Source organism: Leucopleurus acutus (assembly GCF_964270905.1).
Source record: "Leucopleurus acutus genome assembly, chromosome: 7".
NCBI classification, from domain to species: Eukaryota; Metazoa; Chordata; class Mammalia; order Artiodactyla; family Delphinidae; genus Leucopleurus; species Leucopleurus acutus.
The window spans coordinates 99,856,309-99,868,925 of record NC_139150.1 but is presented as its reverse complement, the minus strand read 5'-3'; the positions used below and the strand labels follow the sequence as shown (position 1 = coordinate 99,868,925).

The 12,617-nt window shown below is 37.3% G+C and overlaps 1 protein-coding gene across 2 annotated transcripts in view; it reads right to left on the bottom strand.

Moving 5' to 3' along the window:
- The window catches only part of XPO7 (exportin 7), an 83,992-nt gene that overhangs the window by 32,384 nt on the left and 38,991 nt on the right, over window positions 1–12,617 (bottom strand). Inside the window, exons 1-5 of one of the 2 annotated variants that reach the window (XM_082842985.1) lie at window positions 5,032–5,224; window positions 4,358–4,504; window positions 1,987–2,080; window positions 1,282–1,448; window positions 212–277 (exon numbers count right to left, since the gene is read on the bottom strand). In XM_082842985.1, coding sequence (XP_082699111.1) covers window positions 212–277; window positions 1,282–1,448; window positions 1,987–2,080; window positions 4,358–4,504; window positions 5,032–5,052 — 495 coding nt within the window. In that variant the 5' untranslated portion in view covers window positions 5,053–5,224. Of the gene's footprint in view, window positions 1–211; window positions 278–1,281; window positions 1,449–1,986; window positions 2,081–4,357; window positions 4,505–5,031; window positions 5,225–12,617 lie in introns of those variants that run through there. The other variant, XM_082842986.1, reaches the window with a different exon arrangement.

The window sequence follows — 12,617 nt, the reverse complement described above, 5'->3', positions numbered from 1 at the left end:
CTGGAGACAGAAGGGGATCTGGATATTAAGAGTGAGGTAGACTGCACTTACAGAGGGAAACCCAATGGAACTATTTTGTTTCAAAAGGGCATTAATCACTTACCGCAAAAGCACACAACTGCCAAAAAAGATCATCCCACACACAGCAGAAAACACCAATACTAAGAAAAAATATGGCACTTACTTCAATGAGGAAGGCTGTAGCACTTACTTGATTAATTTCATTGGTTAGCTGAGATAAAATTGTGACACCAATGATGCAGTATTCAACACTATCCTGGTAAAAAAAAAAAAAAGGCAGAAAGAGTTGGCCTGTGCAGCTTGATTTCAGCATTTGGAATGCAGTCATACTTTTGAAATAACAGAGTCCCGTGCTGCTATTAAAACTGCCTAGACAATGTAGCAAGAAACTGTAGTTTAAAACTGCTGCTTTGCAGGGCATAAAGTCTAACCTGCCATAAAAGAAGACTGCTAAATCTGACTTCATCAAAATTGAAACCCTATGTATTTAAAAAATACCCTTAAGTATCACACCATACATATCACAGAAAGAGAAACCAGCAAATCACATTTAAGATAAATGATAAACGTGTACGACAATTCACAAAGAGACTGTATACAAAAAAGGACAAAGAACCCAATAAAAAATTACGTAAGATATAAACAGGAAGTTCACAGAAAAACAAAAATAAGCAGTAAATCAGCATATGAAAATTTGTTCTGTCTCATTTGTAACTCAAATGCTGAGCTACCAATTCTTTCTACCTACCAAACTGGAAAAATAAAAAAGCTGAGGTCACAGGGTGGAGGTACAGGGAAATAGGCATTCTTTTAATTGTGCAGGGAACAACTTTTTTTTGAGGGTAATTTGGAAATATCCTTGCAAACCCAAAATACACACATCCCTCTGATTGAATAATTCAAAGGCTGGGAATTCACACTATAAACACACTTAACTCAAAGTATAAAAAGATATATATATACACACACACGCACACTAGGATATTCACTGAAGTATTTATTTAAGTCAAGATATAGATACTAACTAAATGCCCACCTATAAGTTAAATGAATTATGGTATTTTAAACTGGAATGGTATGTAAGCATTAGAAAGAATGAAGCAGGTTTTGTACTGACATCTAAACATGTAAAGCCGAGACACATGAAGAGTTAAAAAGACAAAGAAGAATATATACCAAGTAATTCCACTTACAGATCAATATATAAGTAAGCATATATTGCTTCACCCATTTTTATTCCATGAAATACATAAATCATACCTGTAAAAACCTTGTGACATCTGTGATTGCATTTCTGAAGACATAGTCATCCTTCTGACAGTCAAACCAGCCCAGTTTTGTGATTCTGGCATATAACTGAATAAGTGCTTGTGTCACGAAAGTAGCCAACTTTGGCCGAGTGGCAAGGTAGTTGAGCACATAGTTCCCTATAAAACAAAAGTAATCTATGTCGTAGAAGGCTCTGCCAGGGAAGGGTGTACATCTTTAAATGTCTAAGAAGTGGTAAATTTAAACTACTTACCCTAAACTTCCCTAATTATTCACACTACTGAGAAATGGGACTTGGAATTTAAGATTCGTAGGCTTTCCAACTCAGAATATACAACGTGTCACAATGAAGAATCTGAGGTAAGGCAGCCTTGAATCTATCCCTCGATGGTTAAATAGCATGGTCTGCACAGAATTCAAAATCCATAACAATGTTTTTCTTAGTTATTAGCGACAGTAAAGACTGAATGAAAGAAACCTTCTGAAAACTGAAGGGATAATGCAGGCTTTATCTAGAAGCAATTATATTGGGTCCTCTTCACTTTTAAGCCCAAATTCTGGAAAGAAACTGGATTCTAGATATTCTGTATGCTTAGCAATTTCAGAACATTATCAGACAAGCAACATAAATGTAACTATTACCAGAACACCACTAAACTAATTTCTTTAAGAGAAAAAAGACAACTCTCTACTTACGAATATCTATTCGTTGTTCCAATGGTAGAGGGTTATTTGTGCGCGATACAAGCTTTGTAAGGCATGTAGCTGCCAGTAACTGGGAGTAAGATGACTGTGAAAAGAGGGGGGAAAGGACTTAGAATTCAATTTTATTGAGTTAGTCAGTCATAAAGTTTTTAACTTGGAGATCTGTTCTCAAATTCAAGAAAATTAATCGGTTTTGCTGTACTTAATCCTCAGGATTTTAAAGGGTCACATACTAAGGAAAAATGAGCCCCACAAAGCATATGTGCTCATTAAGCTGATTTCAGTCATGAACAAAGGGCAGGATAAAGTGAATGGCTGATCAAACTGAATCTAATACAGGTATCTGTATCACTTTGAGGGGGCAGAAGTTAGACGGGCTCTTTTCAGAAAAGAAGCTAAATCTCTTCTTTCATTTAAATCAAGCGATCTTCTCCCTCCAACAGCCTTGTTATAATGATGTTTCAAAAAGTTCCACCTCATAATATTCCTATAGTATGGCATTAGAAAGAGGGGGAAAAAAAAAAAGAAGACAAGAAGAAGTAGTTTTAGAAGGAACCACCACATTATGCTGGGTAGTTAATCCCCCAATTCTATCTTCCCATCAGCACAACTACCAATCAGCTACAGCTTTGGGGAATGTATATGCTGGTTTTAGTAGTAAATTCATAACAATTATTTATGAGAAAGAAGAATTATGCCTAAGCAATGGAATAGCATTATCATTCTCAAGTGTGGATTTTAATGAATTTTAACCTTATGGAGAATCAGAGTATTCTATCTGATCATAATGTATAAGGAGGAGCCGTGTGCAAATTCAGATTCCCCCATGTGGCTATATTATATACTGTCACATAACAGGGACAGACTCAGAATCATCAAAATAATTTAATCAAGGGTCAAACATAATTTCCCATAAAACTATAAGTCCTTAAGACAGTAGGCTATCCATACGCATTACATCATCGCATCAGTTATAAAAATAACTTAAGTTTATGGAAAAAATCTATAAAAGTGACTTTGACATGTGATTTTTATTCAACACCCTTGAACATGGTTTAAACTGACTAAAGCAGGTGTGTCAAATCACTAATAATGCAAGAGAGGCTACTATAACTATAGAACATAGTGTGTATCTATACACTATATAACATGTAAATGGTTTCTGCATATAATTCCAATAAATCTGCTAAGTCACTAAGAAGTCAACAGAGATTAAAAAGGAAGAACCCACTATAATTAAGTGTTTTTAGTATTGCACCAACCCTGTTTTATTCCAGCCTGTTGACTGACAACATGAGGAACTGGAGTTAACGGTGTCACAAATGACACTGTGGGGCTCCAGTGGGAGTCAAATGAGAGCTAGCTGTGCATCTCCCACAGTACAAATCTAAGTGGATCAATCCTAGAACCAAGGGACTGAAAGGAAATACAAAAAAATCTGAAAATAGAACAGAGCCCTACACAATCTCTGACCATGACTGTTAATCTTGTAAACTTGGGAAAAGAGTTAGCTCCCTCAGCTACTAAAGGATATTATTTAGCCAACTATAATTTGTTCAGTTTACTGAATAAATTCTGTAACACTACTAACCAAATTCAAAAATGAAGTCATCTAGACTTCTACACTCTCAACAAATGAACTGCTTTCCTACTTTTCACACTTCCTTCTAGTCTACTCTGCTGGCTCCCGGTCTAGCTGGGATTCTAACTCTCTTGAGGCCCTTTCATGATACCCTGGTTGGATGCTGACCCTTCCCAAGACCTCCATCTTGCCAAAAATATTAACTTAATCAAATCATATCTCATTAAGAGCATTATTGATCATTGCATGCCATTTTTAAGCTGGAAGAGGTTCTAATTCCGTTTTAAAAACTGTAACTTCCTGTAATTTTCATTGTCGAGGTAATTTCTTCCCCTACACTTCTAAGACAAGAAGCAGCTGTGGTACAGGGGAGGAAAAACAGAGAAGACTAGGGATCTTACAAGGTGACATGAACTTTGTGGATAAGAAATGTCAATTATATACAGCCCTGTCTTCTTTGTAAAGGATACGAAGTGGTACTTAAGTGTAAAAAACAGAAAAGGAGTCCCAGAAATTTGATTCAAGACGAAAAATTACAGGACAAAAATATACGCTCAATGACATTTTTTTTTTTTTCCTCAATGAGATTTTCCCTGATGAGTCTGTAAGGCCTTTTTTGCCAACCTGGCAGGTGTGGTACGTTTTTAAAGTGAAATTAAGAAGGCAGAGGTACTTAGAAAAATCAAGGAACAGAAGTTATCCCAATCCACCCCTAAACTCAGAACCAGAATATATTTTCCTGAAGCTGTTACCCTTTAGGATTTTTCAAATCTTACGTACACTTCCTCTTTCGAGGAGTAGCTGGCACTTGCTCAGGCAATCAGGGCTGTTGGTGAATTCAACCAAGGCTTTCTCTGCCTGGAGTCGAGTGGTTGTATCTGTTGTTTCATACAGCTGTTTGCACAGATTCTCTAGTTGGGCCAGGCTCTGGAAAAGATCAGTCAAAAAAGAAATCAGTCGAGCCTACTATAGATACAAGTATCTATACTATACTTGTGCTCGAAATTACTGGATAAAGCTAAATAATAATCAATGAAGAGAGACTTGCTTCTCAACATGGAGGAGAATCTGGGTGACCTTTAATAATAACCATTTATAGCCTTCTTTATTTGATGCTTTAGAAGACAAAATGATAGAATGCCTAAAATATCTAGATACTTTTTCAGTCATTCCCTTAAAGGTCAATCACAAATGACATATTTTTTTCCTTGCAAATACCTATCCTAAGCTTTTCCAAAAGGTTTTCAAATAAAAATTCAGAATTTACTTGCTCCGCCATCAATTTCAAGATTATGAATACTAGAGTCATCACTGTAAAATTAAGCACATAAACACCCAATGTAAGCATCACACAGATCTTTACATACTTTGCCTAGTAGTCATCAGTTTACAATTATGTGTATGCACAAAGATGGCCAACCTCTATGAGAAGGCTTCCAAATGCAAGTACGTACCTTCCTCCCCGGATCCCTCATGTCTAAAGTTCAGCGGACTCTCTTCTGTTGCACTTTAAACTCTTGCTTTGGATCCAAATTTAAAACGCAGGGTCAAAATAAATTCAACCCTAGCATGTGCTCAGAGATAAGACATGGGAAACGCCCTCAAACAAACCCTTCTTTCCAAATCTTGAACCAGTTCCAGGGAGGCAGGAAGGAGATGGGTACGTGCTTTGGTCAAAACCCCAAAGGGATGCAAATCCACTTCCACTTAATGTGTTCAAAAGCAAAGAGGAAAGGAATGTGTAAGAGTTCAAGTAACTGTCACCTTTCACTGACTGGAGAGAAGGGCAAACATCTGCTAGTTTTCAAAGGACCAGTTTGGACGTTACGAAGAAATTCTGAGCGTATTTTCTACAGTAGCGAGCAAGATCTGGTTTAAATAGTTTGATGGATCCTACTATTAGAAAAGACAATTCTGACAAGAACAACAACAACAAAATAATAATTAGACAAACCAACCTGTGTAAATAGCCTAAAATACATTACACAGTCTGCCCAAGGCTTTTCATTATCACTTTATTTCATTATGCTGTGACTTTATAAATCACAGCTTTTCTACTAAGCAGTAAAGCCCTTAGGGCAGGATACCTATTTTATTCAATCTGATTAATAAATTTCAAACATTAACCTAAAGAAAACAAGAAAGACAAATACTGACCCACGGAGATCACCAGTCTCACTCCAGGGAGCCCTCTACAAACCAACCACCTGCACTCCAAAACAAGATAAACAAACCACCCTTCAAAACATCCTGGGACTCTGATTAGGCTCCTGTTTAATCTGTTCCTCTCTGACTTCCAGAGGTGCCCCTTAATACCCTCCTCAATTCAAAAGCACAGAGAAAACTGTACTTGCAAAGCCAGATCTCAAGTAATGAAAGTTCTATAAGCAATAGCTGATTTTTTCATATAGTATATAAATACAAGGGATAGATAATAAGGCTAATTAACTACATTTATTCCATAAAACACATGTGAAAGTCAGTGTTACGCCTGCCAGTACTGGCCAAACATCCAATGAATCAGTTTAATTATAAATCCCCACATTCCTAAGCAAGGGATTAAATCTCTTTCACAACGTTTTTGTTTCAACCCAGCAGGCTGGTTCCCCCCTCCCCGCCCCCATGAAATGACTAACTTAAAAGGGGACAAATTATTTTCAAAATAGGTAATACAGAAGACATCAATAGAAAGATACCCTAACTGAAACTGAAAGATAGTTATACAATCTGGTATTAGGTGTCAGGGAGCAGCAGCAGCCTCCTAACCTCCACAGCTACCATGCACTACGAGCTTCCCAATATCCTCAACAGACACTCCCTAAAGAGTCCGGCTGCTTCAGGTATGGACTCTTCTTGAAGTCTGATCAATCAGTTCTGGTAGCTCCCCCAGTGCAACTCTTGTTTTCGTTTACTACAACAAAGTTGTTCACAAGACGATGGCTAAGCATCTGTCACCGGTAGTTCCTTACTGCTAAAAAACTACATGCAGGTTATGGTGGGCTTTTTGGTTGTTGCTTTGTTTTGATTTGCTTTAATTTAGCAGACAAAAACATACTGCCGGGTAAGTCTGTTAATGAGTTCTCAGCTTAGGAAACAAGATCGTTTAAAAAACAAAAGAGTAATTTGACCATTTACACAAACAGTTTGAAGAACCGAAGCTCTAGTTCTTTGTTTCCAGAAGAACAAATGGGAAACAATCTTGCTTTCCCAAACAATTAGTGAAAACATCTAAAAACCAAGTCATTTTATTTGGGTTGCCAGTACTACGCATTGAAGGAGAGGGGAATGAGACATTTACATTTCTGTTCTCTTGGATCCTAATGTTTCGAAAACAAATCTAATAGATTACTTTGAATCACTTTTGGGGACCCAGAATAAAACAATTTATCCTACAATGTTTAATTAGCCATTGAAACTAGTTATTTCACATTTAGCAGCCAACACACCACCGTGTTTCCCCTTTGACGCAGTCCCTTCTTCCATTCAACCAGTTCTTAATAAGGACATCTATTACATGATGCCGGTTCAGTCACAGAAGAGCCTCCAGAGAAGAATGTCTATTTTCTATTCCTGAGGCTGCCAAATTGATAATCCACAGAGAAATGTCCATCTGGTCCCACTGGAACATAAAAGCATGTCTGGGTGAAATACTTAACAAAACTGGAAAGTGATCTTCAACTAGCAAAGCACTACTTTAGTACAAGAAACTCAAGACAGTCAAACCTCCAAACCTAAACCACCTGGATTTCACCAACAATAGTTACCATGAAGGTATTAAATGGATATATCTTCCTTAATATTTAGCAACAACGTTATTTTATACAGTTTTTTAAGCCTGGATAGAGAAAATGCAGCTCAATTATTCTCATTTCAATATAAGGTGCAACCAGTTGAGACTACAGACCTCAGAATTTAATGATTTATCCGGAGAGTTGCCTGTACGTTACAGGAAAATGAAGACTTTGCCTCTGCATTAGATGTTATACTACACCAGAAAGCAGAATACCTTGGAATTTATTTTAATTTGTCACATATTGCTTTAAAAAGCCCGACAGTATACACTTTTAACCTCACTGCGTGGAAAAAAAAAATCCACTTGGAGATTTCCAAACAGACACCAGGATACTCGCTTTTAGGAAGGATTTGATGATTCCCAATAATGCTGAGTAGTGAACTAGGAAACAAGCATAACCCTTGGATGACTAGGTTCTCTACAAAGTACATCCTTGATCTGACAGCCACCCAAACCACCTGAAATGATCAGAAGCACCACCCTATTACAAAGTGAAAAGTACAGGTTCAATCCAGAGAAGTTCTCACGAAGAATATGTAGTCAGAATTATCAATTTGGTAGCTGAATTTTCATGATTAGGATGCCTGAAATATAAAAAGAATTGCTGAAAAATCAAGCCACTTCCAACCTGTTCATAAACTCTATTAATTTAGATCTTCCTTAGTTGGAATTTTTCTGTGTATTCGGAAAAAAACTGTGTTGGGTAAATTAAAAGATGCATACTGAACCTGCCAGAAAATGAATGATTTAAGAGGTGTATAAGGCTAATAAAATTGATATACTAATTAAATTTTATTTTTTATCTATTCAATAAGGCATTCCTATTGTCAATAATGAATATCCAATTATCATAGATAATGTTTTTCAAAACTCCTAAAAATCCAGTAACAACAACTATTGTTAGGTTAAAAAAGCAAGTGGCGGGTGTAGTGGTTAAGCATCCGCCTGTCAATGCAGGGGACACGGGTTCGAGCCCTGGGCCCAGAAGATCCCACATGCCGCAGAGCAACAAAGCCCATGCGCCACAACTATCGAGCCTGCGCTCGAGAGCCCGCGAGCCACAACTATTGAGCCCATGTGCCACAACTCCTGAAGCCTGCACGCCTAGAACCCATGCTCCGCAACAAGAGAAGCCACAGTGATGAGAAGCCCGCGCACCGCAATGAAGAGTAGCCCCCGCTCGCCGCAACTAGAGAAAGCCAGCATGCAGCAACGAAGACCCAACACAGCCAAAAATAAATTAAAAAAAAATTTCTATGTATAAAAAAGCGAGTAGCAGAGAAAGACAAATATCATATGATATCGCTTATATGTGGAATCTAAAAAAATGGTACAAATGAACTTATTTACAAAACAGAAATACAGTCACAAATGTAAAAAACAAACTTATGGTTACCAGGGGGGAAAGCAGAGGGGATAAAAGTGAGTGAGTGGGATCAACATATACATACTATTATATATAAAATAGATAACTAATAAGGACCTACTGTATAGCACAGGGAACTCTACTCAGTACTCTGTAATGACCGATATGGGAAAATAATCTAAAAAAGAGTGGATATATGTATAACTGATTCACTTTGCTGTATAGCAGGAACTAACACAACAGTGTAAATCAACTATACTCTAATTTAAAAAAAAGCAAGTGGGAAAACAGTATGTAGAGTATATTATTTGTGATATATGTTAGCAAATTCATAAAGGAAAATCTGGATGAAAACACAGCAACAATTATCTCTGGGAACTGAGGTTATGGGAGACTTTTAATTTCTGTCATGTATTTCCATAACTTAAAAAATTTTGACCACAACCAGATATTACTTGTAAGCAGAAAAAAACCCCAACAATTATACAGATAAATATTTTTTAAAAGGAAAAATTTAAGCTACCTTCTTTTTCTAAATTAACTCCTCTAATTAGTAATATTACCAGCTGATTGTTTCCAATCAGAATTCATAAAACAAATCCATGAAACCAAAAAGGCAATATATTCTAATGGCTGAAGTTTTAAAGTTATGTCTGTGTTTATTACTACTTTTATTTTGTTCTTTCTTACTAATAATAAATGCTGATAGTTTAAATGGCCTGAAAAGAACATTCCACGCAAGGTTTCTTCTTGTTTATAAAATTACCTAGAAGGCAATCTTGTAGGCCAAAGCCATTTTAGTTTTATACATATATCAGCAGATCTCTAAGATGTTAACAACTGCAGTGGAGTCAATGCGGGGGGGGGGGGGAATATTCTCATTTTTGAATGAGAATATTTATATAGGCAGACTATTTATTTTTAAAAAGTTAAAAAAAAAGTTTACAAAGCCAGTGCAGAAGACCTGAATCTGTACTTTACGAGAAAATATCCAAAAGGCCAATAAGTGAAAGGTGCTCAACTCGATAATCATCAGGAAATGTAAATCCAAACCACAAGGAGATATCCATTAGAATGACTCAAATGAAAAGGCCAACATCAAGCACTGGTTAGGATGCTGGAACTGTCACACAGTGCCAGTGGAGTCGGAACTGGTTCAAACACATTGGAAAACTGGCAGGATCTATTAAAGCTAAACATATAAATATCCTATGACCCAGCTATTCCACTCCTATGTATATACCCAACAGAGATACATGCTAAGTTTACCAAAACACTTGTATAGGAATGTTCATGGCAGCACTAAATGTAATAGTTCCCAAATGTGAAAGCCAAATGTCCATCAATAGTAATATGGATAAATGTGTCATTCCTTAATTTGGGTGCTGATTACAGAGGCACGTCCATTTTGAGAAAATTCATTGAGTTGTACATTTGTAATTTGTATATTTTTCTATAAGTATGTTATACTTCAATGCGTTTTTAAAAAAGATGGAAGAATGACACAGTTCTCCCCAAATTCTTCAGGTATTTACTCTCATCTATTTCTTTCTGATACTTATGGAAAAGAAGTTCATCAATAACTGACAATTGCACATTAGGTTTAGAATGCTTTAGTTTTACACCAATTCCTGCTTTTAAAACTGTAACTCCCATTATTTGCTCAGGAAATAAATAAGGTAAGATTTTTGGATGCATGTGGGGACATTCTATTTCTGAGGGTACTAAGAGGGTGAGTGAAGCTTTTTGGCTGCAGATGCTATGTAATGTCTACTGTCGTAAATCTAGATAAAATACGTATTTCAGTAGGTGATAATGCAGTGCCAGAGCCTTGCGTGCATTAGATAAGGACAGCAAGTCTGCTAACATATGAGACTGCAAAATTCTACACTGAACTTCAAAATATGTATCAATCCTAACTTGTAATAAACACATATGATGTTTGCACTGTGGGTAACACACAGCCAAAACACATGTAAAAAACTTATTTCATGAGGTAAACAGCCAGACTAACTGTGCCTGACTTATTGACTTATAAATTTAACTCAAGAGTTTCCATTTAACATGTCTCTAGAACCCAGTTTTGGTTCCTTCTCATAGTCACTAATGGTGCAGAGAAATGAAAGCTGCAGTATGAGCTGAATCCTCTAAAGTACAGGTTTCAAACTGGTAGCCTCCAACTGGCCCACAGACATTTTTGTTTTTCGTCTTACAGTGTCATTTTAAAGTCTGACATAGTTGCCAATATTTCATAGTGATATCTGGTTTTCTAGCTTTCCATGAAAAATTAGAAGATCTGATTACACTGGACCTGCATTTTCAAGTGTCACTAATCAAATGACGGTAAGAGCACAGTGCTTCCCAGGGGGCAGGCTCTCTCTAGTTGACTCAGTTCCTAAGCGTCTGGCCCCTGTAGACAGCGGAGTTTTCTCCACCTGCTGTAATGCAATTTTGTCTCATATCAGTGGTTCACTCCCGGATGTCAAAGTTAAAAAGTAGTGAGCATATCGTATTACAATAGATTTTGACTTAACTTTGGGTACTAACTCTTTGTCAAACTTGGTTAAAACAATCTTTTGAGTACACGGGGCTACATAAAGCTTAGGCAGAGAAAAGAATTAGATTGAGAGTTAAGCAATGTGGATACTGGTCTTAGTAACTAACGGTGTGACTTTGGGCAAGTTTATTTCCTGGAGCTTCAGTTTTCTCATGGGTAAAGTAAATGGATTTTATTATGTTATTGAACAAAGATACTCCCGGTTCTAAATTCTATACTTTTTTTTTTTTTTTTTTGCGGTACGTGGGCCTCTCACAGCTATGGCCTCTCCCGTTGCGGAGCACAGGCTCTGGACGCGCAGGCTCAGCGGCCATGACTCACGGGCCCAGCCGCTCCGCGGCATGTGGGATCTTCCCGGACCGGGGCACGAACCCGTGTCCCCTGCATTGGCAGGCGGACTCTCAATCACTGCGCCACCAGGGAAGCCTCTAAATTCTATACTTTTTAATTATACAAGTAAATCAGATTTAAAAGTAAGCAAATACTAAAATTAAAAAGATCATGAAAACAATCAGGCAAATATTTTTAAAAGAGAGAATTCAACAAAAAATAAACCAGGTGAACACTCCCACACATCCCGTGACCTAGCAGCAGGAACAAGGATCCTTTTGGAGTGGAGGTTCAGTACAATCTGAGTTAAGACCTCAGATGTCAGGCAAATCCCCACTCCCCTCAAATCTTTCAAACTAGTTTTCATTTCTTTTAAGTAGAAATAATATCTATTTCACAAATCAATGTAAAAGTCAATGAGGTAAGTTATGCAAACTTGATTACTGCGTTTATTACTTGCTCATATGGCATACACTGGTTACTAACAGCTGGAGAACAGCAGCTTTTTAAGCACGTGCATAAATGCATATAATATCTGCAGTTTCTTCTAGAGGGGTTATAAATGCCTTTCCCTGCAGGGCTAGGGGACAGGCTATACAATTGACCCTTATTGTTTATGGGTCCCCTATTTGCAAATTTACCTACCTGCTGAAATTTATTTGTAATCCCCAAATCAAAACTCTCAGCAATTGTGCACATTTGTAGACACGCACAGAATGGTGAAAATTTTGAGTGGCCAGACACACATGTTCCCAGCTGAGGTGGAACAAGGCAATGCTTTGTGTTCTTGCTTCAGCTCTCATACTGTAAACAATGAGAGTATAAGTGTCCTTTTTGTAGTTTACTTAATGACACGTTTTTTTGCGGTTTTGTGCTTTTTGTTGCCAATTTTGCCATTTAAAATGGCCCCAAGCACAGTGCTGCAGTGCTGTCTAGTGCTGCTAAGCTCAAGAAGGCTGTGTGAAAAAACGTGTTAGATAAGCTTCATTCAGGT